Source organism: Rhinopithecus bieti, unplaced genomic scaffold (genome assembly GCF_001698545.2).
Source record: "Rhinopithecus bieti isolate Rb0 unplaced genomic scaffold, ASM169854v2 scaffold_61117, whole genome shotgun sequence".
Taxonomy (NCBI): Eukaryota; Metazoa; Chordata; class Mammalia; order Primates; family Cercopithecidae; genus Rhinopithecus; species Rhinopithecus bieti.
Window position 1 is genome coordinate 2,758,509 of NW_016824934.1, and position 25,814 is coordinate 2,784,322.

General features: G+C 43.9%; 1 protein-coding gene across 3 annotated transcripts in view; it reads left to right on the forward strand.

Annotated features, from left to right (window-relative positions):
• The first annotated feature begins 483 nt into the window (after nt 1-483).
• Nucleotides 484-25,814, forward strand: part of PRKCE (protein kinase C epsilon) — a 551,430-nt gene continuing 526,099 nt past the window's right edge. For all 3 annotated transcript variants that reach the window (XM_017862726.1, XM_017862727.1, XM_017862729.1), the window contains exon 1: nt 484-929. In XM_017862726.1, coding sequence (XP_017718215.1) covers nt 582-929 — 348 coding nt within the window. In that variant the 5' untranslated portion in view covers nt 484-581. The remainder of the gene's footprint in view (nt 930-25,814) is intronic.

The window sequence follows — 25,814 nt, forward strand, 5'->3', positions numbered from 1 at the left end:
GCATCCCTCCGGATAGACTGAACATCCCTCCGTCCACCCCCCGCCCCGCGCGGTCAGAGGCAGGCGCTGAGTGTGCGAAGAGGATCCGGGTTGAAATCTGCGCCCCCGGTTCTCGTCCCCGCCCCGTCCCACCGCCCCATCCCCCTCCCGGAGTCGAAATTTCCCGGGATTATGTTTCGGAAAGGTAGGTAAGCGTCGGGCGCGGCGCCCGCTTTCCCGCAGCCCGGAGTCGGAGAGCCAGCGAGGCGGCAAGGCAGCCCCTGCGGCTTGCAGCGGAGCCGACAGCTCGTCTTCTCTTCTGGAGGTGCAGCTGGTGGTCGCGGGGAGAGACTTGCTCCAAACACGGACATCCCCCAGCTCTCCCCCCTCCCTGTTTTCCGTTAGGAACCCGGCGAGGAAATACATGCACTGGCTGAGACTCGCCCGCGCCAGGGCGCAACGCCACAAGGTGTAGGGAGTGTGTGGGGTGGGGCGAAAGGGGACCCAAGAGTCCCTGTGGCTCGGAGTGCCGGGCCGTCGGTTCTTCATTCCTGCCCTCGGGGCAGACGGAGTGACCCCGGCGCCCACTCCCCGCCCCGACCATGGTAGTGTTCAATGGCCTTCTTAAGATCAAAATCTGCGAGGCCGTGAGCTTGAAGCCCACAGCCTGGTCGCTGCGCCATGCGGTGGGACCCCGGCCGCAGACTTTCCTTCTCGACCCCTACATTGCTCTCAATGTGGACGACTCGCGCATTGGCCAAACGGCCACCAAGCAGAAGACCAACAGCCCGGCCTGGCACGACGAGTTCGTCACCGATGTGTGCAACGGGCGCAAGATCGAGCTGGCTGTCTTTCACGATGCCCCCATAGGCTACGACGACTTCGTAGCCAACTGCACCATCCAGTTTGAGGAGCTGCTGCAGAACGGGAGCCGCCACTTCGAGGACTGGGTGAGTCCGGCGCCTCCACGTCGGTCCGGGAACCCGGTTGTGGGGTCCCAGGGAAAGACTCGCTGGCCTTGGTCGTAGGGGTCCGGGACTTATTGACGACTGGGGTGTGTGTGTGTGTCTGTAAATCTCAGTTTCCTTGGGGAGGTACACTTCACTTCATAGTTGGGGAGAAACAGGCATTGGCGAGGAAGATGAGACTTGGAAAAAGGATGTGGCCCACTGCCCCCTCTGTGCCCTCCAGATGGTGGGTGCTGCGGGAGGTTTGCAAACTGGGAGAGCCTGGGCCGCTGGTGCTGAAGGTTGGCCGAGGACCCGGCTTTCTTCCGCAGGCGCGTGGTGGGCTGGCTGTGTGTGATTATGTGTGGGTGGGTCCCTCCGTCCTTGGAAAGGCACGTGGAGCCTTTGACTGAAGGCTTCTTGCACGTCCTGGCTTTGTCCTGCTTAGCCGAGCGAGGAGTTGCTTTATTTTTCCCTCCGAGAGGAAGCTGGCTTGTTTCTGTTCTCCTGCATGGTGGTTAGCTCATCTTCTGACATACAAGTAGAAAAAATGTGTTCTCCTCCGGGATGTCTCCTCTACGGTCCCAGAAACATCAGTCGGGCTTGTTTTGTCCAATTCATTGCCCATCCATGCAGAATGAATGTTGCATTTTAAGAAAGGTTCTGCTTGTGGGTAATTGGAAGTCAGTGCTTCGAATCTTATTTAAAGTTATATTGTTTCTCTGTTTTGATTGTTAAGATACTGTGCAATAAAAGACGATTTCTAAGCCTGAGATTGAGTTGTTAATTGATTTCATTGTGAAACTATTAAGGATTTGGAAATAGGTCTTGTCTCAATCTACTATAAACCAAATGCATCCAATCTTGTTGGCACTTGGACAAGCGAAGAGAAGGAAACCTTCGTTTTGCTTTTTGTATTTGTTTTTTTTTTGTTGTTGTTGTTCTTCTTGGAAGGAAGGTATTAATTTAGGACATGGATTTTTGTGTTTTCAGGTTTGTTACATGTTTCCACCAAGAGCAAGTGCAAGCGTTCCTCTGGAGGTATATGCTTTCAGGGTTCTTTGGTCTACAGGAAAAGTGAGAGAGCTATCTAAGCCTCAAAAGTGGTGTAGAGCAATTGCTTTCTGTTGAAAACCAGATAACTTCATGAATGTCCTAGAGGTCAGAGGTTGCACATGAATCACCTTGGCATATCACCTTACATGTTTTTTTCAAGGACACGGAGTTTTAGGGAAAAATAGGAGAGAGCCTGTTGTTTTTATGCTCATGGCTGTGATGTAGTCTGCCTGAAACCATGGTTACGGTTTCACAGGGAAGCTCCAACAAGCCACATGCGTAGAACTCTAGATTTGTGGTTTGCACTTTGGAAAGCAGGCAAACCTTTATGGAATCCTGAGAACTCCATGCCATTCTATTCTACTTCATAGATGTCCCTCATCTCTGCTTCCCTCAGCCCCCACAACAGAGCTCCCACTCATTCCCCATTTCCTTTCCATGCATGGCCTTTGGGCCCCTTCCTCATGGAGGCAGTGCATAGGAGAGGGGGAGTGGAAGGGCTAACTAATTTCAGAGGCAGACCTTAACACTAAAAACCTGTGATTTTGGAGTTGTTGGTTTTGGACAGGAAGGGGACGGAAAAAACTTGACGCTGGTAGCTAGGAGATGGGGGCCTTTTGCAGTGTATGCAGTTGAGGGGCTTTGACAGTGGGGCAGAGAGCAGGGGCAAGGAGCAGCAGGTCTGCATTTATCCATAGAACAGATGTCGGTTGGAGGGAGAGTGTCTTTGTATCTCTGGTGATGTTTCGCTGGGGCACACCACAAACTCTGGGAGCTTCAGGACACTGTCCCCACCTTCATCACTCCTAGTGAAGCATGCAGTGGGAACTTGTTTGGTGATCATCCTCTAAGGTTCTCAAATTCATGTTGGATTTTGCCCTAGACCAGATCATTTAGTGCACAGGCAAGTTTTACAGATGAGGACATTGAGTTCCAGAAAAGCTAATTGGGGACCGAGGGTCACGTGACAAGCAAAGGTGGGTTGGAAGTAGGGCCCTCACCTCCTGTTGCCCATGGCTTGTCTGATCAGGAGCCGAGCCTGTCCATCTGGCCTCCCAGCCTGTTCTCCCTGCAGATCCATGAGCTGTGTCCCTGACATTTTTATTGTGCTTGATAACTTCATCTCTTTTGCCTTATGCAAGTGTGAATTAGGTATGGCAGGTAATGGACAAACTAAAAAACTTGAGATAGAGAAGCCCAAAGTCTCAAGGGTGAATCAAGTGGTGGAGCAGGTACAGAATGCCCATCTGTTTTCACCAGAGGATGCTGTGGCCACTCTGGTTCCTCCAGGCTGAAAGTGGGGACTCATTGGTAGGGGTAACTGGCCCTTAGAAATGGAGACAAGTTGCAACTGGGCTAAGTTCATCTTTCCCAGTCTTAACATTCAGGGTAAAGCCACGGGTTCATAGCTTTGGGTAGAATTCCCTGGGCTCAGGTCTCTGCACTCCTTACCTGGCAGGAATGAAGAGACACACCCTTCTCAGGTGTGGCTAAGAGATCTGGCCTGAAGTAAGGGGATGTGGACAGCATGAAGCAGCGCTTCTCTCATTGCTGCGGAACACCGAATTCAACTGCACTTTGAATTCACTTGTATTCCTGGAGTTCCTGTTTTGTGCTCATGTCTAACCAGGGAAGCTTCGTACTGTGGGCAGTCCAGAGGAAAATGAGGCCCAGGGTTACTCTCAGGGGGCTTCCATTTCACTAAGGAATTGACACCAAGTATCCACATATACATCAAGCTTGTCTAACCCATGGCCTGTGGGCCGCATGTGGCCCAGGATGGCTTTGAATGCAGCCCAACACAAATTTGTAAACATTCTTAAAACATTATAAGTTTTTTGCATTTTTTTTTTTTAGCTTATCAGCTATCATTAGTGGTAGTATATTTTATGTGTGGCCCAAGACAATTCTTCCAGTGTGGCCCAGGGAAGCCAAAAGTTGGACACCCTGATATAGACACTAAACTAGCAATTAGGTTCCACACAGGTGGTACCATTAGTATGTTAAGAATTTAAAAAGGGAGTGTGAGCTAGGCACTGTGGCTCACACCTGCAGTCCCCACTACTCGGGAGACTGAGCTGGGAGGATTGTTTGAGCCCAGGAGTTCAAGATCAGCCTGGGCAACACGGTAAGACTCTACAGCTAAAAAAAAAACTTTAAAATTAGCCAAGTCTGGACCTATGGTGTGGTCTGTGCCTGTAGTCACAGCTACTCAGGAGGCTGAGGTGGGAGGATTACTTGAGCACAGGAGTTCAAGGCTGCAGTGAGCTATGATCTGACCATCAGGCTACTGCATTCCAGCCTGGGTGACAGAGTGATACCCTGTCTCAAAAAAAAAAAAAAAGGTAGGGAGAACTGGAAGAATCCAGGAGGGCTTTTGGAAGGAGGCATGAGTTGGGTGTGAAACAGTAGGTTATATTTAAAGACGTATCTACAAGAAGGAGCAGTGTTCCTGGCATGGCCACCGCAGGAATAAAGGCAGATAATCCTGTGGTCAGGGTTGGAGAACGGATGAGCAGGGCGGAAACTGAGTGTACCTGTCAGAAAGGAGTGGGCAGGACGAGGTTTCCCAAATTTAAGACTTTTATCTGAGTACTGCCTGTGCTTTTATTTACTTAATATTTAAAAAATGGATCCTTTTATTTTCCACTTAGTCTTTTCTTAAGCCCCACTGTTCATGAAATCACAGGTTTGGAACATGTAGTTATAACTTTTCTTCATTCACATTAAAATAAAACGGGCTCTACAATGCAGAATGAAGTTCATTCCAGGTGCCTCTGAACATCATTGGTGATGTGGAGCCCACACTTTTGAAACATTGGAGTAGGAGAAAGTTTAGAAAACTGAGGTGAATTCTAGAATGCGTAAAAGCCAAGCCGAGATGATTATTCTCCAGATAATGAGAGATGTTTCAGTTGTGTTGACAAAGGGGGTTGCTTTAGAGAAAGCTCATTACAGAGAAGGAAAGATCTTGCTGATGCTTTGAAGTAAAATCTATTATAACACTATTGCTATAGCTGGGTTTTCCAAGAACCAGTTAATAACACTACTCAGATTTTCATGTACACAAGAATTACTAAGGGAGGGTATATAAAAATATAGATCTATATAGATTTATATAGATCTATGTAGATAAAAATATAGATCCTCTGGCCCAACCTTGAGAGCTTTTGATGCTACGATTTAGAATAAGCTGGGAATCTATATTTTTAACCAGCTCTCCCAGAGATTCTGACCAGACCGGGCTTGCTTTGAGAAACATTGGGCTAGAATAAAAATTGTAGGCCACAGAGGACTCCAAATAATTAATGGATCAAGCATTTGTACATAGATATGTCCTGAAATGTGACTGTATAACTTTATAATTTTTAAAGAAAGATTTAGAAGAATAATTATTTGAACTAGAAGTGTTGGGATTCATGTTAGAAGCAGAGGCGGAATGAATGCTGGATGGATTGGCATTGCATTTAGCACAGGGGTGGGAGGCAGGCGGAGCAAGGATTAGAGCTTGAAGGGTTGCGTGCAGGTGACAGCTGGCTGGCTCATTCACATTTTGGATTTTTCTCTATCATTGCTTCAGTAGTCTACATGCTGAGCTCAGTTTCCTCTTTGTTCTACTGCCCTGCCTCTGAAGACGTCTTTGGTGAGTGTCACTCCCTTGCTGTATTCTGTAGAAGAGGCAGGCACTCGGAATCCAGAGGTATAGAAAGCCATCGTTTGAGAGGTGATTCCCCAGAGCGGCGAAGTCTGGAGTCACACTGCTTGGACTTGAATCCCACCTCTACCATCTACCACTTACTTTCACGACCTTTAGCGAGTGACTTAACCTTCCGTATTTCCATTCCTTCCCCTGTACAAAGCGGGTGATAATGAATATGCATCCGTATAATGAAATGGGGTGATTGTGGGGATTAAAATGAGTTAATACATGTACAATGCCTAGACCAATGCCTGGTCCCTAGTAACTGCTCAATGCATATCTACTACAATTATTATTATTATTATTATTATTATTTTTGTTTTTGAGGCGGAGTCTCACTCTGTCGCCCAGGCTGGAGTGCAGTGGTGCGATCTCGGCTCACTGCAAGCTCCGCCTCCCGGGTTCACGCCATTCTCCTGCCTCAGCCTCCCGAGTAGCTGGGACTACAGGCGCCCACCACCGTGCCCGGCTAATTTTTTGTATTTTTAGTGGAGACAGGGTTTCACTGTGTTGGCCAGGATGGTCTCAATCTCCTGACCTCGTGATCTGTCTGCCTTGGCCTTCCAAAGTGCAGGGATTACAGGCGTGAGCCACTGCGCCTGGCCTATAATAATTATTATTATTTTAGCCCCCAAAATGAACATGGGACTGGCCTACAGAGAGTTTTTGACTGAATTGATTATTATATAGGCCACAAGAAAGCTGGGTTTTCATATTCCTCAAAGTAGCTCTCTTCAGTCTGGCCATCTCATTTGGCAAAGAATGGGACACTAGAAGTGTCATTTCTGGTTTGTATTTCCCAAGTAGCCCATCGGCAAAGCTTTTCAAAATGATGGCACCCCTGCTGACTCTGGGAGATAGGCTTATACCCTGTTTTGACTCTGGGAGATAGGCCTATTCACCATTTGGAGAGGTTAGGCTCTGAGGCCGTTCTCCCTTGGTGCACCAGAATCACTTGGGGGAGATTCATGCAACCCAGATGCCAGGGCACAGCCTCTCCAGTGCTGATTCTGATGCCCCGAATGGAGCCGGAGTAAAGCAGGCCCCCTGCTGAATCTCCTACAATGGCAGCCTGACCGCACTTTGATATATATTACTCTAGAGCCATCTCTATCTTAAGGACATTTGTAGGAAAAAATTTTAAAAGGATTTCTGAAACCTCCATTGTCATTTAAACACAGCGGGGTGGGAAGGTACTACTAAGGGGGTAAGGAGGTAGGGAAGGGCTGGCAATTGTCCATACCTCCTTCATGTGCCCCTATACCCTGAATTATTCCCCCAGCAGCTGAGGGTCCCTGGAACTCTCCCTTTCCAAACCTACTCCTATAATACCACGTAATCCAATAGTGCTCTTGTTGGTACGCAGCTGGTTGTTTAACAGCTACCTGAGGGATTCATTCTTGGCCCAGTGCTATCACAGACAACCTCTTGGCACTGGGAGTTGGCCTCCAACTTCATGGATAGTCAAGTGTTGTTTGTCCTGTTTCCTCTTCTTAGTGTCTTTGACTAGCAGCGGATTTAGTGAATATTTGAGACCTTGAATTCCCTGGCTTCTCAATGGACCCCTCTCCCTGGAATCACTGAGTTCTAACTGGAAGGCATCTCCACCACTCACTAGTTGTGTGATTTGGGCATGTGACTTAAGCTTTTTAAGCCCATTTCTTCATCTGTAAAATGGAAATGTCATAGGTCTTGACTTTCAGGATTGCTGTGAGAATTAAATAAGGAACTATAAAGTTTGTAGCAAGTGGTCTGGCTATAATACATTTCAGCAATTTTATTAATATTTGAAGAGTCATCTGTGTGTGTTCATAGTTTTAGAATCTTAAATCAGAACATATGGTCCAGTGAAAGATATTTTTCTCCTTGATTTGTGAATGTATTTATATGAAAAGTCTTACATAGTCTAAAATAAATTTGATTTAGTTATACTTAACAAATTGCCCTTTTGAAAATAATAGAATTACTTGAAATGAGATTGTTTTGGAAAGTCTAGAACCTGTGGTCATTGTAGACAAAGGTTAATTATTTATTGAAGCATATGGGTAATTGGAAATGAGGATATTTGGGAGCTGGTGTTTTGGTTTTATTGTGCCAATGTCATCTAGTTTCATGGATTTAAATACATTTTCAGTGCTGTTGACACTAAATTCCTAATTCCAGCTCATACCTGACCGTGAACTCTAGAATTTATATATGGGATTGCCTTCATGTCATCACCTTTCATTGTGTAAAGGGCATCTCAAACTCCATATGCCTAATACTGTATACCTACTTTCCCCTCTCCCCAGTCTAAGCCCTTCTTCCTCAGCTTAAGAAATAGCAACTCCATCCTTCCAATTGCCCAGCCAAAAACCTTGAGGGGCCATCTTTGATGCCTCTAATTCTCAGGTGCCCTATATCTTATCTATCAGCAACATCTGCTGTTTCTGCCTTCAAAATATATCCCAAATCACATCTTTTCTGTACCTTTGCTGACCTCACTTGGGCCCAAGTCACTATTATCTCACACCTAGATTATTGCAACAGCCTATGAATTGGTTCTACCTGTCCTGGCTTCTCAGCTCCTGTCTCTGCTCACAGATCCCTCAGGTAAGATTATCCCCTGCCATAACTTACAAGACCAACAAAGTCAGGCCTTCTGCTGTGACCTCTCTGACCCCATCACCTGCTATTCTTCTCCTTGTTCATTCCTGTCTAGCTATCCTGACCCACTTGACATCCCTTAAACGCACTTACCATAATCCCGCCTCAGTCTTTACGCTTGCCATCCCATCTTTCTAGCATGCCCATTTCCCAGATATCCACATGGCTCAAGTCTTCACTCAGATGTTATGTTCTCAGTAAGACCTTTTCTGGCAAGCGTATCTAAAAGTTCACCCTCTTATTTTATACTTCATATGCTCCTTTCCTGCTTTTTTTTTTTTTTGCTCTTTAGGTCTTATCTCTATCTTATACACTATTTAGTTTTCTTATTTATCTTTGTTATTTATCTCTAATACCAGAACACCAGATGCTCTATAAATGTAGAGCTTTTTGTTCACCACTTTGTCTTGGCACCTGAAACAGTGCCTGGCACTTTGTTGAATGAATGAATAAATTGTTAAATGAATGAATGAATTTCTTGGCATATTGTTGAATGAATGAATGAATATACACAAAACAAGTGTGTATTTCTATAGTACCTACTATGGTCTAGCACTATTGGTAGATATGGGGTTTGGTAACACAAAAGTTGTGTATGCATAATTCCTGCCTCTTAGGAGCATGGCATCTCAATAGAAACCAGTTGAATGAATTTCTTAAGCAGTGCTCCTGTACAGTTGAAAGAAGTGAGGAGGAGGAGGAAGGAGAAAAGAATATTTTATTTTATAAAAATCTGTGAGATCCCTGAAGATGTTCTTATGAGAGAATGCTATACTATTTCCATGTAGTGATTTGCATCAAGCTGAAGAATCTCTGTCAAGTCTGAAGTTCCTAAAAGTAGGAATTTTCTACCCTCTGTGTGCCCACAGCTCATTCCAGGTGCCATGGTGAAGGAAGAAGAAAAAGGCCCACTTGTCCTCCATTTGCAGAGTTTAAATGAAGTTTAAATTCTCATCAGGGCTTTAGATACAAAACCCTTTGTAGTTGGCAGCAACAAGAAATGAAATTTCAAATTCCGGCGCCTGAACTCATACAGCTGTTGAAGCATGTTCAGACAAAGCTTCCAGGGGTTTCACTTAGGCTAAAAGAACTCCAGAGCAGGCCTGCAGTATTTTACATCAATAAAAGCTACACTTGGCAAAACATTATATTTCTCTCCAAGTTCCTCCAGGTATATATGGACTTGTTAAGTAATTACAATCTATTATAATGCTAATCAGCAGGATTGCACCTGTTTGAAATTTAGTTTTCTGGCAGAAACCATGTGAAGTGGCCAGAAGTCTGTACTCTGCTGGGAGAACCAGGAGGACAGGAACATACAGTTCATTGTAACTTACTGACATCTAAACAAAATTGAAACTCCAGAGGAAATATAACTGAAATCTGTAATACTGTGCTGGGGAAGAAGAGGAAAAACAGAAGCCTATCATGAAACCCAGATGCTGAAATGAGAGGATCTCCTCTCTCCCCACCATCCCCTCTATCTCACCTTGAAGTCTTAAAGAGGTAGTTTTAAGCTAGTGAAAAGTCACCTGTATTTGCCAGCAAGGAGTAGACTTACTGAGCTCCTGACCCCAAGAGGTAGATAAGACTAAAAATGTAATCAAGCTCAAGAAGAGTTTTTCAAAATTTGAGATGGAGTCTTGCTCTATTGCCCAGGCTGGAGTGCAGTGGCACGATCTCGGATCACTGCAACCTCCGCCTCCTGGGTTCAAGCAATTCTCCTGCCTCAGCCTCCTGAGTAGCTGGGATTACAAGCATGAGCCACCACACCCGACTAATTTCTGTATTTTTAGTAGAAATGGGGTTTCACCATGTTGGCCAGGGTGGTCTTAAACTCCTGACTTTAAGTGATCCACCCGCCTTAGCCTCCCAAAGTGCTGGGATTATAGAGAAGTGAGCCATTGCACCTGGCTTCAAGAAGAGTTTTTAAATTTTTATTGATTGATTGATTGATTGATTGATTGATTTGAGAAGGAGTCTCGCTCTTTCACCCAGGCTGGAGTGCAGTGGCACGATCTCAACTCACTGTAAGCTCCTGCCTCCCAGGTTCACGCCATTCTCCTGCCTCAGCCTCCCGTGTGGCTGGGACTACAGGCGCCCGCCACCTCACCCAGCTAATTTTTTTGTATTTTTAGTAGAGATGGGGTTTCACCATGTTAGCCAGGATGATCTCAATCTCCTGACCTCGTGATCTGCCCGCCCCTGCCTCCCAAAGTGCTGGGATTACAGGTGTGAGCCACCGTGCCTGGCCAAAAAGAGTTTTAAAAAATCATGATGAGTGAATCTAGAATTAATTATTGAGGAGAAAAATAGTCTTTGATTTTGCTTATGTCCTTCTTGAATAGATTTGCTTTTCAGACTATGGCATCTTTTGTTGCCAGTCTTCTTTCCCCAGGCAGATATAAGCATCTCGTGAGCAGGAAGTGTCCCCCTCTACCCTCCTTTAGCTCTCTGGGGTCTGTCTTGTAGAAGCTCAAATAGGCAGTATTCTTTCATCAGACTGACTGAGTTTGTGCTCTTAGAAGTTCATTTGGTACAGTGCTGAAAAAGAAAGAATTCACAAAAGATTCAAAGCAGTGGACAGAGTAGTGTATTCATTCATCGTTCTGGCCATCCTTTCATTCATTGAGCAAATATTTATTGAATATGCCAGGCACTATGTCCACTATGTCAAGAGCTGGTCATTGCTCTCAGAGAGCATATACTCTACTAGGAGATGCGATATTAATCAAAGAATAACATAAATATATTATTTGTAAAATTACAACTGAGAAGGACAGCTTACCACAGTCCTTTCAGCACCTGGGGAAGCCTAGACCTCACCTCTTCAGGACTGGATTGGCTTATAGTTTTTTCTCGCTCTAGGAAATGTATTGAACGGGGAGTCAGGTGACTCCTATTAATCCCCCAGCTGTGAAATCAGGAGTTAGGATAGTCTAGATGCTCCGTAAAGGAACCTGTTAACAATGATCCTGACTCAGCTCTCTGGACCCTACATTCTGGGCCTTGGCTACGGTTAACCTTCGCACTCAATAATATTTTGTCTTTATTTTTTTCCATGAAGTTTAGCCTTGTCTCCCCTGAAAAAGGGTCAGCTCCTGCTTTTTTTTTTTCCCTCCTTGCCTTTCTACTTTTTGTGATCAAAATCACAAAGCTATTTTGATAGCTTGCTTCTTTACCTACCTTTGTTCAAGGCCCACAAAAAATAAATTTAATTCTTAAATGGAACCCCCTCTCTGTATCATTAAGCCACTCAGAGTACTCTGAAAACAAGCAAGCAAGGAGAATTCCTAGAATGTGAGGTGTCTGAACCTACCTCCCTGCCTTTTGTACTGATGATTATCTCAACCAGTTTAGGTAGCTGAGAGAATCATCAATCAGCCATTAAAGATGGAGCATATAATTCACCAGCGTTTGCCAGACTGACTTTCAAGGAGTGGGAGCCTTATGGTATTTTCAGGTCTCTGTGATCAAAGAGGTTGGGAAATGTTACAGAGTCAGATATACATTAGTGTACTAAAGACTCAAGATGGTCTATTGCAAAGCGAGTTGTACACCTCTGTTTAACCAGATATGTCCCCAAAATATTTCATCATAGAATGCTCTTATTTGGGAAACATTAAGAACTCATGTTTTGTGGACATATTTTGAAAAATATTATAATTAGAAAAAAGAAGAAATGGATGTTCTCAAGTGGGCCATTTGAAAAATCAAGACTAACACCCTTTTATAAAACAGTGAATTTGAAGAACTGTGGAAATTCAAGGGAGAGGGGAGTTAATGTGGATTCTGCTAGTTGGCAGAGGCTTCTTGGTAATATTTTGAGCCAAGCCTTGAGGAAAATGGGATCTAAATAGACAGGGAAGGGAGACCCTTTAAATTGGAAGAACATAGAAAATGTTGGACAGCTCATGCCTGTAATCTCAGCACTTTGGGAGGCCGAGGTGGGCGGATCACGAGGTCAGGAGATCAAGATCATCCTGGCTAACACAGTGAAACCACATCTCTACTTAAAATACAAAAAATTAGCTGGCTGTGGTGCTGGGCACCTGTAGTCCCAGCTACTCGGGAGGCTGAGGCAGGAGAATGGTGTGAACCCAGGAGGCAGAGGTTGCAGTGAGCTGAGATCGTGCCACTGCACTCCAGCCTGGGTGACAGAGCGAGACTCCATCTCAAAAAAAAAAAAAAAGAAAATGTTGGACAGGCAGTTTTTAGCATTTTGGGTTATGAGGGTAGTCGGAAGACCAGTTAAGATTAAAGTAGGAATGCAATCCAAAAAAATTGCTTGATTAAAAAAACAAAAACCGGCCGGGCGCGGTGGCTCAAGCCTGTAATCACAGCACTTTGGGAGGCCGAGATGGGTGGATCACGAGGTCAGGAGATCGAGACCATCCTGGCTAACACGGTGAATGCCCGTCTCTACTAAAAAATACAAAAAAAACTAGCCGGGAGAGGTGGCGGGCGCCTGTAGTCCCAGCTACTTGGGAGGCTGAGGCAGGAGAATGGTGTGAACCTGGGAGGCAGACTTTGCAGTGAGCCGAGATCCGGCCACTGTGCTCCAGCCTGGGCGACAGAGCCAGACTCCGTCTCAAAAAATAAAAAAATAAAAAAACAAAAACAAAAACAAACTATCCAAAGAAAGGAAACAGTAGCTAGAATGGATGTTCATTCATTAATCTATCCATTCATCTAGCCAGCCAGTCATTCAGCAAATATATATTGAGTACTTTCTGTGTTCTAGGAACTTTGCTTGGAGCAAAGTGTTGAACAAATTCACTCATGATATATTGAAGTCTTAATTATCCAGGAAATCTATGCTGACAATTTCACATGCTGCATTTCCAATTAATTTTCTTTTGTTTGTTTATTGATAGGTTTGATAGGGATGGAGAATAACTTTGTAGCATCCTTCACGTCATTGGATGGTGGTTTGTCCAAGTTCACGGATCTGAAACTAGTAGAATGGGCTTTGGAGTTAGTCCTGGGTTTGAATTCTAGTTTTGTCAGTTTTGGCTGAATATCATACAAATCATTTGACCTATTTGTACCAGTCACCTCATCCATAAAATGGGAATAGTAACTACCTTATAGCAAGTTTACCATCAATGGTAACTACTTATTATTGGTAATTATCTGTGATTAATGTTTATTATTAGATGCAGGTAAAATTGTGCTTCTGTTTGGGGATTTTATCAGTAATAACCACCTGAAGGGTTGCCTAAAACCTTTTCCAGTCCTTATGTCCCTCCCTCTTGGAAATGAATGAGCAACAGGAGTTGGGTTTGCTGAATTCCAAGTGTGCAGAACTAGAATTCCACACTTGGTCCTTTTTAAGCAGCTCCTAGGATGGGGAGGTGAAGGGACCATGGATTACCTTCCCTTGGACTGGCATCTGTTTTAGTGAGTGGGCGTGTCTGTCTCATTGCTCCCTCTTGTGTATGTTGCATTTTGACCTGAACATCCTCTGCATTAGCTTGTGGGCCTAGTGTGGTAACTGAGGCTTGAGGCTTTTTTTTTTACATCCCATTTTCTGTGGTCCAGGTGTATATCCCATTTCTCTGGGCCAAAGCATCTGACTTCATTTTCCTACCATGTGAGTCTTATATATGCCCAACCTCTAATGCAATGCACATTGATTGTTCAGTTGTCCTGGGTCAAATTTGGGCAGTGCACAAAGGTGCTGCCTGTCGAGAGCAAGGCTTTGCTTTTGACCAGGATGTTGGAATTGCTAAGCAGTAACAAGAGTTGAAACATAGCCAGCCTTCTGAAAAGACTACTGTACTCTCAGTAAGGAATTATGCATTATTGTTTGTTAAGAGCCTTGATCTTTAAGCTCAGATTTCATTTTACATAATTTACATTTAAGTAACAAAAATATATGTAGCACGTCGTTCACCTACTCTTCATTGAGGATCAGTTCTCAGAAATTGCTTTTTCTTCTTCTTTTCAACCATAGAAACCCTTTTCTTCCTTTAAAACGTTCAGAATTCACCCAGGAGCAGGAGATCTTGTTCTTCTGCTTTATAGCTTTGTGATTTTGAGAAAATTCACTTAACCTCCTCAAACTTCTGTTTTCTAATTTAAGAAAAGGTTTAATAACAGTCATCTTTTGCAGCTCGTCAAGTTGCTGTGAGGATTAAATAAGATAGATGTAGGTGAAGTGTTTGGGCATTTAAGCATCAACTCTCTGCCCCAGTTAATGAGCAACTGTGAGCTTCTGCAGAGTCACCATGTCTTGAAGTAGAAAACAAAGCTTCTCTTTGGTACCCATGCTCCTTTGTCTTCTTTGCTTCTTCATGACACCATCCTAATTCTCTTGCAGGTACACTGAGCCCAGAGTTGCCAGAGGAAATACAGGATGCTCAGTTAAATTTGAATTGTGGTTAAACAATGAATACTTTTTTTTTTTCTATAGATATGTCCTAGGTATTGCATGGGACATTCTTATACTACAAAAGTATTTGTTATTTATCTGCAATTCAAATTTAGCTTGGCTTTCGATTTTTATTTGCTGAAGCTGGCAACCTAGGCTTCTGCTTCCCATTACCCCAATAATGAAACATGCCCAGGAATGGATCTGCTTGTCTTCTTGTCCCTATGAGGGCAGAGGAGGGAAATGTAGCCTCTTGTTAAAATAATTCCAGCCTTAGTGTAAGTAGGTAACATATTTTTGATGAGGGACCCCTTTCTAGAGTTTCTAGAGTCATGGAGAAGGCCTCCTACCTTAACATTTGAAGTTTATTCCTCGCCATTAGCCTGTTACAGGACCGCTTCCCTCTCCTCCTCTGATGGTGAATATCAGGGCTCTGTTCACAGAAGGTACACAATTCCTGGCCATGACTACCTAGCTGGCTTTAAAAAATATTTCCTTCATTTTAGAAAAGAATATCCCATTTAAGCTCCAGGCGCCTGAGTACTAATTCATGGAGACAGCTACAGGAGGGGTTTTTGTATCTTTATTGGTCTGGTTCCCTGGAATCCAAGGGATTTGTGTATGAGTTGTGTGGGGATCATGGCACTAAATACCCTTCCGGGTGCTCAGAACCCACCATTGTCTCCTGCCACCCCCAGTTGCCTACATAGTGAAGTCTGCTCATCCCTCCAGACATCCAGGGCCCTGTGTGGTTTGCACCTCCCCCACTTCCATTTTCTGCCAGGTGGATCTCTTATCCTCTGGGGCAGGAACCTTCTGCTTGAGGGCTTGTTTCTGACTTTGATACCCAAACTCTTTCTATCCCTTCTTTGTGCTCTGCTCTCCCATATCCCCATCCCTGGAATACTCTAACCAGCCATCCACATCTCCTTCTCTTTGGGCGATCATTCCCAGTATTCTCTAGGCTACAGCTCTTTTGGCTCTGGGAATTGCGGTAACATTTACTGTTTGTGCCCTCCATTTAGAATTATTGATGCCTAGTGTTGATGCTTTCTGTCTGTTTTTTAGCAGAGACAGAAGAGGTCTGTTCCTGAGGGTAAAACTCCTGCCTTTTTGTGCTAATGCTTGGCATATTGCCCCACACATGACAGATGCTTGATTGGTTAAATTTAAAAACAAATTTATTTAAGTGTGGTATTCCTCTGTCACTCAGGCTAGAATGCAGTGGTGTGATCATAGCTCACTGCAACCTCGAACTCATGGGGCCAAGGGATCCTCTTGCCCCAGCCTCCCAAGCAGCTGGGATTATAGGCACATACTACCATGCCTGGCTAATTTTTAAAAGTCTTTTTTATAGAGGCTGGGTGCAGTGGCTCACGCCTGTAATCTCAGCACTTTGGGAGGCCGTGGTGGGCGAATCAGCTGAGGTCAGGAGTTCAAGACCAGCCTGGCCAACATGGTGAAACCCCGTCTCTACTAAAAATACAAAAATTAGCCAGACGTGGTGGCACACACCTGTAATTCCAGCTACTTAGGAGGCTGAGGCATGAGAATAGCTTGAATCTGGGAGGGGGAAGGTTGCAGTGAGCTGAGATCACACCACTGCACTCCAGCCTGGGTGATAGGTCGAGACTCTGTCTCAAAAAAAAAGTTTTTTTTAAAAATTGAGATGGAGTCTCACTGTGTTGCCCAGGCTGGTCTCACACTCCTGGCATCAAGTGAACTTCTCACTTCAGCCTCCCAAAGTGCTGGGGTTATAGGCGTGAGCCACCATGCCCAGCCTGGTTAAGTAAAATTTTAACATGAAATTATAATATTGACCTAAATAATAAATATCCTTTGGGTATTTGCACTAGGGTATTCTTTCTTCCGTGACTGAGGGGAGTGTAGTACTGTAAAAAAAAAAAAAAATTACATGCTCGCACACACCTGTATGAACTTTAAAAAAGGAAAAGGCCAACACATGAGGAGGATTTTTATCTTTTACTTCAGCATTATTGTTAATAAATTAGTTAACTTTAATTTTTTTTTTTTATTTTATTTTATTTTATTTATTTATTTTTTTTGAGCCAAGTCTCGCTCCTGTCGCCCAGGCTGGAGTGCAGTGGCCGATCTCAGCTCACTGCAATCTCACACTCCCGGGTTTACGCCATTCGCGCTCAGCCTCCCGAGTAAGCTTGGGACTACGGCCGCTCCGCCACCTCGCCCGCTAGTTTTTTGCATTTTTTAGTAGAGACGGGTTTCACCGTGTAGCCAGGATGGTCTCGATCTCCTGACCTCGTGATCCGCCCGTTGGATCTGGGATTACAGGCTTGAGCCGCCGCGCCCAGCAACTTTATTTTTTAGAGCAGTTTTAGGTTTATGGAAAAATAGGGGCAGAAAGTACCGAGTTCCCATATACCCCCTCACTTCCACAGCTCGTTTTCCTTGTTATTATATATGTCTTAACTTCAAAAAAAAAAAGTGAAAAAGGATGCAGCACAACTACCAGATAATGGAACCAGGTGGCACCGTGGTTAAGTGGAAGGGCTTTATATGACAGGGAGATGGGTTCTAATCCTGGTCCCACCACTGAACCAGTTGTGTGACCTTTTGACAAGTTGTGTAACCTCTGTGAGGTTTCTTCATCTGTAAAACAAAGTCAGTACTATCTATCTAATTGTGTTTAAAATGAATAACATAATGCATAGAAAGTGCATAGAAAAGTTCTTGTCACGGCTGGGCACGGTGGCTTATGCCTGGGATCTCAGCACTTTGAGAAGCCGAGGCAGGTGTGTCGCTTGAGGTCAGGTGTTCGAGACCAGCCTAGCCAACATGGAGAAACCCATCTGTACTAAAAATACAAAAATTAGCTGGGCATGGTGGCGAGCGCCTGTAGTCTCAGCTACTCGGGAGGCTGAGGCAGGAGAATCGCTTGAACCCAGGAGATGGAAGTCGCAGTAACTGAGATGACGCCACTGCACTCCAGCCTGGGTGAGAAAAGTTCTTGTCACATGATAAGCACACAAAAATATTTGCGATTGTTATTATAATAGTATTGTAAAATATAAATTGTGGACTATGTGGTTTGGGACTGATGATATTGTCAAAGAATCCATTTGGTTTATAGTTCTTTATGTCTGAGAGTCAGTTGGGGTTAGGGGTTGCTTTTCATCTCAGGGGTGTGTCCTATACAGATGGTCTTTCTCCTTATAATGAGTTACATAGGAAATGGCTGTGGTTTGCCAAATGTGTATTTGCTGCCCACTGTCAAGCATTTATAGGCTAGCATATATTCATAAAGTACTACATTCACAGTTTGCTAGTTCATTTGTCACCATCTCAGCTCCACTGCGAATAAGCTGTGTGACCTTGATGGAGCTGACACCTCTCTGAGCTTCAGTTTCCTCAGCTGTAAAATGGGAATAGTCACATTGACTCTGCTTACCTCACTGGGTTGTGAGACTCATTTAATATGCATCTGAAAAGAAAAACAGGTCACACATGTAAGTAATAGTGATGAACCACTTTGGGATGGAGGGAGGGGATGGCCCTTTCATATACAGTTTACAAATGGGGAAACTGAGGATAAAGGGTGCCTCTTGGTAGGGACTAGAGTGGGACTCAGACCTTATTTCCCCAAGTCCCCGATCACACTTAGCAACATTTGGGTTTCTTAGCCAAATAGTCTGCCTCACTCTTTCACATTGTTGGGGCTGAAGATTTAAAATTAATCTGTGGGTTTTGTTTCTAGGAAACTTGTGTCTTAGAAGCCCACCCCCTCACACAAGAGAACGTGTCTCTTTCTCATTGCTTCCTTATCCCTACTTGGCTCTTTAAACATTTTTCTTTATCACTGCTTATCATATGACTGCGCACAGACAACCATAAAGCCAACTGTTTGAAGGGGAAAAAGGGAGGAAGACAGATAAGACAGTGATTCAGAAACAAGCAGGAAAATGGAGTCATGTGGTTGTCCCCTTGTGGGTGGGATTTACAGCAGTGTTTTAGACTGAGAAAGTCTCCTTTTTGCCTGAAGAATAAATTAGGTCCATCAGGAATGTGTTTGAGAACCCGGAGGGAGCACTCCTTCACAAGTCGCTCATGTGGCCAGCCTCAGTGCTGGGCTGTGTTCTCCTGCCCTGCAGCGTGGCTGAAGCTCTGCTTTGTGTCTGGGACTGGACTGAGCTTGATATAGTGGGGGTTCCAATGGAGAGGTCTTGGTGCTTGTCCCCAAGGAATAAAAAAGGGACAAATGCCCACTTGAAAAGACTGATCTGATCACATCAGTTTCAGGGAGAATAGGAAGAAACTAGGCCTTGTCCTACTGTGTTGGTAGAAATATAAATTAGCAGCACCTTTTTTGGAAAGCAAAAAGGTAGTGTCTGTAAAAATTAAAATGTATATCGGCCGGGTGTGGTGGCTCATGCCTGTAATTCCAGAACTTGGGGAGGCCAAGGTGGGTGTATCTCTTGATGTCAGGAATTCGAGACCAGCCTGGCCAACATGGTAAAACCCCATCTCTACTAAAAATACAAAAATTAGCCAGGCATGGAGGCAGATGCCCGTAATCCCAGCTATTTGGGAGGCTGAGGCACGAGAATCACTTGAACCTGGGAGGCGGAGGTTGCAGTGAGCTGAGATTGCACCACTGCACTCCAGCCTGGGTCACAGAGTGAGACTTGGTCTCAAAATAAAAAATAAAATAAAATAAAATGTATATAATCAAGACAACCAAATCTGTTATTAGTTATCAGTCATATACAGATGTGTGACATACTAATATTATTTAAGTAGCTTGTCTCTGCTAGCTGAAGGGGTGGCTATATGGACACCCTCACCCAGTAAGTTGGCCATGTGCCTTCTCTAATGGGATTTGAATTTTAGGAAAGTAAGGCATCATCTGACTCTTTCCAAATTTAAATCTGTTAAGAACCTTTAGGGTTTAATATGCTTTTGTACAGGCTCCATTTTCTTTTGAAGGAGAAAGACGTGAGAAAAGAGAATAAAGGCATATCCTGTCTAGGCTCTTGGTTTTCAAACTCTGGGTCAGGACCCCTCAATAAAATGATGAAATCAATTGTGTAGATCTCTACAATAGTTTTAAATATGAAAATTGAACAATATACACATTATCAGAATGCTTTGCATGCAATATGAATAAATATTGCCTTATGAAACTCGTATTTCAGTTTTATTTATGTGAGTACGTATGATCTTACTTCTTACTGTGAGTCCCAGTTTAAAAAAACATTGAGAAATATTGCCCCAGAACACAGTTTCTCATTCAATCTAATTTTAATGAGTACCAGTAACATGGAGAAAAGAAAGTAAAGAGGATAGGGTTCCCTGCACTCAATAAACTTACATTTTACTAACCCAAACAATTCCATAAAAGCAAATACGTTATCATTCCCCCGGGAAAGACTGACGAAGGCTTTGTAGAGGAGGTGGCTTTTGACCTAGGCCTGGAAGGATGGATCGGATAGACTGGTTCTGAGAAACCTGCCTGACTACTCCTCAGTAAACAAGTCTGACGACACATCATGCTGCAGTGCCCTGATGAACGGAAATACCTTCTGTGGCCTGAGAGCCCCCATCTCTTGAAACCCCTGCAAGTGGTATTCAACATCAGATAGTGGTGCTGCAGGGTTCCTGGGTTGAATTGTTGGAAATTCAAGGTCAGAGAGCTTAGTTCATGCCTTGTTCTGAGGCGGGTTTCCTCAGCTCTAGCCATACTTCAGCTGGCACTGGAGAGTTTTGATCGGGAATGCAGCATCTTTGGAAGATAAGGTGTTTGTGGCCTCACCCTTCAGGAGACTGAATACATTTATTCAATAATTTGTACTGTTTTCTTTTGATTCTCCCATCAAACTTGTATGGTAGTAAATATATTCAAAGTGGGGATTAAGATATTCCTCTTAATTTGACATTTCAGGACAAGATCCAGGGAAGTTAAATGATGAATTGGTGGCCACGGCAGATGAATGAGCACCTGGGTGTCTTGCTTTTTAGGACAGAGGGTTTTTACTGCACATGCATAGGTACAGAGTCTCCCAAACACACTAGGTACAGGAGGCCTAGGGCCTGGCCTAGAAGGTATTGATATCAGTACCATTACACATTTAATACCATTATCCATTTATGCATTTAAGCTCTATTTAAAAAGGCAATCAAATGAATCAAAATTTCTTCTTTTTTTATTTCCTTACTGCCTTCTTCTTTTCCTTCCATTCCACTCTGCCTGCCCGCACCAGCCTTCTCTCACTTTCTTTCTCTTAGAGAAGATCAGGTAGGGGAAAGTTTCATAGACCATTTTACCTCCAATTGAAAAAATGTAAATATGCTATCTAATAACAGAGATTCATTAAATCTTCATTTCTACATAAAACTATAAGAGTTCAGAAGTTTAGTGACTTGGCTGGGCGCAGTGGCTCAAGCCTGTAATCCCAGCACTTTGGGAGGCCGAGACGGGTGGATCACGAGGTCAGGAGATTGAGACCATCCTGGCTAACGCAGTGATACCCTGTCTCTACTGAAAAATACAAAAAACTAGCTGGGCCAGATGGCGGGTGCCTGTAGTCCCAGCTACTCGGGAGGCTGAGGCAGGAGAATGGCATAAACCCGGGAGGCGGAGCTTACAGTGAGCTGAGATCTGACCACTGCACTCCAGCCTGGGCGACAGAGCGAGACTCCGTCTCAAAAAAAAAAAAAAAAAGAAGTTTAGTGACTTGATCAAAGTAAAAAAAAATCCAGTAGAGGACAGGTATGGTGGTTCACACCTGTAATCCAAGCACTTCGGGAGGCCGAAGCAGGGGGATTGCTTGAGGTCAAGACCAGCCTGGCCAACATGGCAAGACACTGTCTCTACAAAAACATTTAAAAAATTATCCAGGCATGATGGCATGCACCTGTGGCCCCAGCTACTTGGGAGGCTGAGGCAGGAGGATCACTTGAGCCTAGGAGGTCAAAGGTACAATGAGCCATGATTATGCCACTGTACTCTAGTTCAGGTGGCAGAGTGAGACCCCTTGTCTCAAAAAAAAAAAAAAAAAAAAAAGAGAGAGAAAAGAAAATGATCCAATAGAGATAGAAAAAGTGTGAGTAAACAGGTTTCCTGATTCCTAGTAAGGTACTTACCTTGCTATATCATGCTTCATCCAGTCACCATTCATCCATCATGCTTCCATCATTCATCCATCTCTACATCCATCCGTCTATGCATCCATCCATCCATCCATCCACCCACCCATCCATTCATCCATCTCTACATCCATCCATCCACCCATTAATTCGTCCATCCATCTCTCCATTCATCCATCCATTCATCCATTCATTCATCCATCTGTATATCCATCAATCCATCCATCCATCCATCCATCCATCTATGCATGCATCCATCCATCCATTCACCCATCCAACTCTCCATCCATTCATTCATCTATCCATCCATCCATCCATCCATTCATCTATCTCTCCATCCATCCATCCATCCCTCCCTCCCTCCCTCCCTGAATCCATCCATCCATCCATCCAAATATCCATCCATCCATCCCTCCCTCCCTCCCTGAATCCATCCATCCATCCATCCATCCATCCATCCATCCATCCATCCATCCCGTCTATCTCTACATCCATACATTCATCCATCCATCCATCCCTGAATGAACCCATCCATCCATCCATCCATCCATCCATCCATCCATCCATCTGGACAGCCAGGCAGCCAGACAGCCAGGCAGCCAGACAGCCTGTCAGTTTATTGGTCATATAGTGAATGCTAATGCCATGTGTCTAAAATTTTTAGTAAGGGAGTCTGATTTATTATTATTATTATTTTCAGTTTGCTTTTCAACTATTAACTGAGGTTGCGGCAATTGACCAGACTACCCTCTGGGCTGATAAAACCTGAAACTTGTCTATTTGGTTGAGATTACCATTTGTCTGTCCCTCAGTGGTTGGTCTTTACCTGTGAAGAGGATGGTAAAAACTGCCATAAGGGGCTGAACACTGACTCATGCCTGTAATCCCAGCACTGTTAGAGGCTGAGGTGGGAGGATAGCTTGAGCCAGGAGTTTGAGACCAGCCTGGGCAACGTAGTGAGACCTGGTCTCTAAAAAAATTTTTAAAAATTAGCTGGGTGTGGTGGCATGCATTTGTAGTCTCAGCTGTTCCAGGAGGCTGAGGCAGGAGGACTACATGAGCCCAGGAGTTTGAGGTTGTGGTGAGCTGTGATGGCACCACTCTACTCCAGCCTTGGCAGCAGAGCAACAGAGCGAGTCCCTGTCTCTAATAAAAGCAAACAAACAAACCAAAAGCCATGGTGAGAGATTTTATTTTAAAGACTCCTCCACTCCTTTTTTTGGATTACATTGTTTTGTTCCCCTCTGGAGTATAAGGATACATTGACTTTTGTGATTCAATCAGCCTACTGCAATGGTAGATTCTTCCTTTTGAGTTGTAGCTCTTTCCTTGGAGTAGGGTTTCCCAAAATGTGTTCCAAACAATGTAAGAAGTTAATAGGTCATTCACACTCAAAAATGAATGCCATAATCAAGTGAATTTGGAAAACCATAGAGTAAATGAAGCTAAACATTTACTGTAGGAATTTTTTGTTTTACAGCAGGACTTTTTTTCGTTTTACAGCCTTCAGTAGGCTAATTTCCATCAGTTTTCTGGATGGCAATTGAGCGAGCAGTGTTTCCAACTGGGTTTGATTGCTCAACACACATTTAGGGACAGTACTTACATCTCTTGATGTCATTTGGGAAACACTGTCTTAGAATCTGGCCCCTACTATTTAAAGTTAATACTGCATATTTGGGGCTGTTGGCCAAGAGAAACTAACATGGTGAGGAGGAAATAATCATTATCCATTTATGTTAATATTTTTATCATAAAGACTAAAACTTTGTTTTTTAAACTAGGATCCCAAGTGTTTTTGTTTTGTTTTGTTTTGTTTTGAGACAGAGTCTTGCTCTGTCGCCCAGGCTGGAGTGCAGTGGCGTGATCTTGGCTCACTGCAATCTCTGCCTCCCGGGTTCACGCCATTCTCCTGCCTCAGCCTCCCGAGTAGCTGGGACTACAGGCGCCCGCCACCACGCCTGGCTAATTTTATTTTATTTTTTTGTATTTTTTAGTAGAGACAGGGTTTCACCATGTTAGCCAGGATGGTCTCGATCTCTTGACCTCGTGATCCGCCCGTCTCGGCCTCCCAAAGTGCTGGGATTACAGGCTTGAGCCAATGTGCCCGGCCCCAATTGTTGTTTATAGGCACTTGACTAAAGAAGAGAGAAAAGCTTAGGTTGATGAAGTGTTTGTAGAGTATATGAAAATAGAAGTGCAAACAAGGCCCCTATTAGCCAGATTTTCTAAATGATATTCTAGGAGTTCATCCTTGTTCTGTCTTTAGTGAGTGACATTTATAAAGCAGTAGCAAAGCCAATGTTGTGGTTCCAGGGATCGTTCCTATTGAATTACATTGGTTGAGGACAAAGACCCACGCTTCTTCCTCTTTCCTGAATCAGGTCAGGGTGATTATTATCCAAGTGCAATTGAACTCTTGCTCCTTATCTTCACAAATCAATTGTTGCTTGATTGGACCCAGAATGTTTGCTGCTCATCAACTTTGTTTTGAAGGTGCGTCTTAATATTTCATTTCCTTGTGTCTATTGGAATATATTTTTTAAAAGCTACTTGCAAAGATGTAAGTGTGATCATTGGGGTTGACTTGCAGTGAAAATGTGAGAGTCAAAGACTGATTTCAGGTTTTGCACACGCTCCTTCCACTTTTGAGCCCCTCCAAGCCTGGGTCCCAGCCAGGATTCCTCAGTTCCTCTTGGCTGAGTATAAACTCATTTACACTGAGGTAGATGGCCGTAATGAGATATATAAGACTGGCGCTTTAGAAGAGTGCTGTGGAGGAGGCCTTCCTTTATCTGGAGGGTGACATTGCAACCTCTGGAATTTTCAGTTATCAGTGACAGGAAAAGGTGGACTTTTGGGTCAAGAGGACTCTTTCAAACCAGGTACTCACTGGAGACCAGGCTATTTCTGAGACCATATTCTGTGTCAAGGGCTAGGGGTCTTTACGTGAGCCTTCAACTGTAAGTCAGGGCCCGACTCACTGTGGTCAGTGCATATATTTCTAGATCACCTCACTTTGGAAACGCTTGTCTCTCCACTCTGTGAGGGATTAGTGCTTTTCCACTTTAAAGGAAAAACAGGCCATAAATTACTGAGGAATTTTATGGCACAGTCCAAAGCACAGATTGGAGGCCAAGGAAAAATAAAAGTCCAGCTTCTTTATGAAAGTTGAATGGAAAAGAGAGGTTGCTTCCTGAAAAGAGGTGGGCACTGCTTGAGGGAGAGGAGGGAAAGGACTCTGAGTGAGTCTACAGGAACTCCTTTCGGTGTCCTTGAGGAGTTTATGAGAATTCTCAGCCTCATCTTGATAAACTTGAAGGCAAAGTGAAGCAGGCAGTTGAACTGTTTGTCTGGGAAATGGATGAGAGACACGATTATTTTTGGTAGCAAGATTTTCTGTGTTTGGATTATGCATGTTATAAATCCAGCATCTTAATTTCCATTTGCCTTGGGTGATCCATATGCCTGATTTTAATTCAATGCTGATGAAATGTCAGAGAAGGAAAGGAAGGGATGAGGTGGGAGTTTCCAAGCCTGGCTGACCAGGAAGAAAGCAGGCAGATCCTGGAGACTGGACCTCATCAATTACAAAGAGAACAATCCCCTGTAAGTTACAAAACAAAATAGCACAAGAAAACACTTTGTAGATGTATATTAAGCAGTCTCCTTTCCAGAAAACATTTCCCCAGACCAGGAAGACCCAGCATGCCCCTTAGCAACTTAGCCCAGGCCTTCAGCTCTTCTCAGTTCACCTTTTCCTACAGTGAATAAACACAATGCTGTTTTTAAGTCTCTGCTTTCTTGTTTCTAGTCCATGTTTTACTCTAGAGCAGTGAGGGCACTTGTGATCAGTTTTGGGGAGATGAATACACTGTCATTTATACATAAATGCACTGTCATTTATCATTTCAGAATTGGAGTGAATTCTAAATGAATCATAACAGTTGCATTTAATGAATTATTCTCCTGGGTATTGGCTAATTTT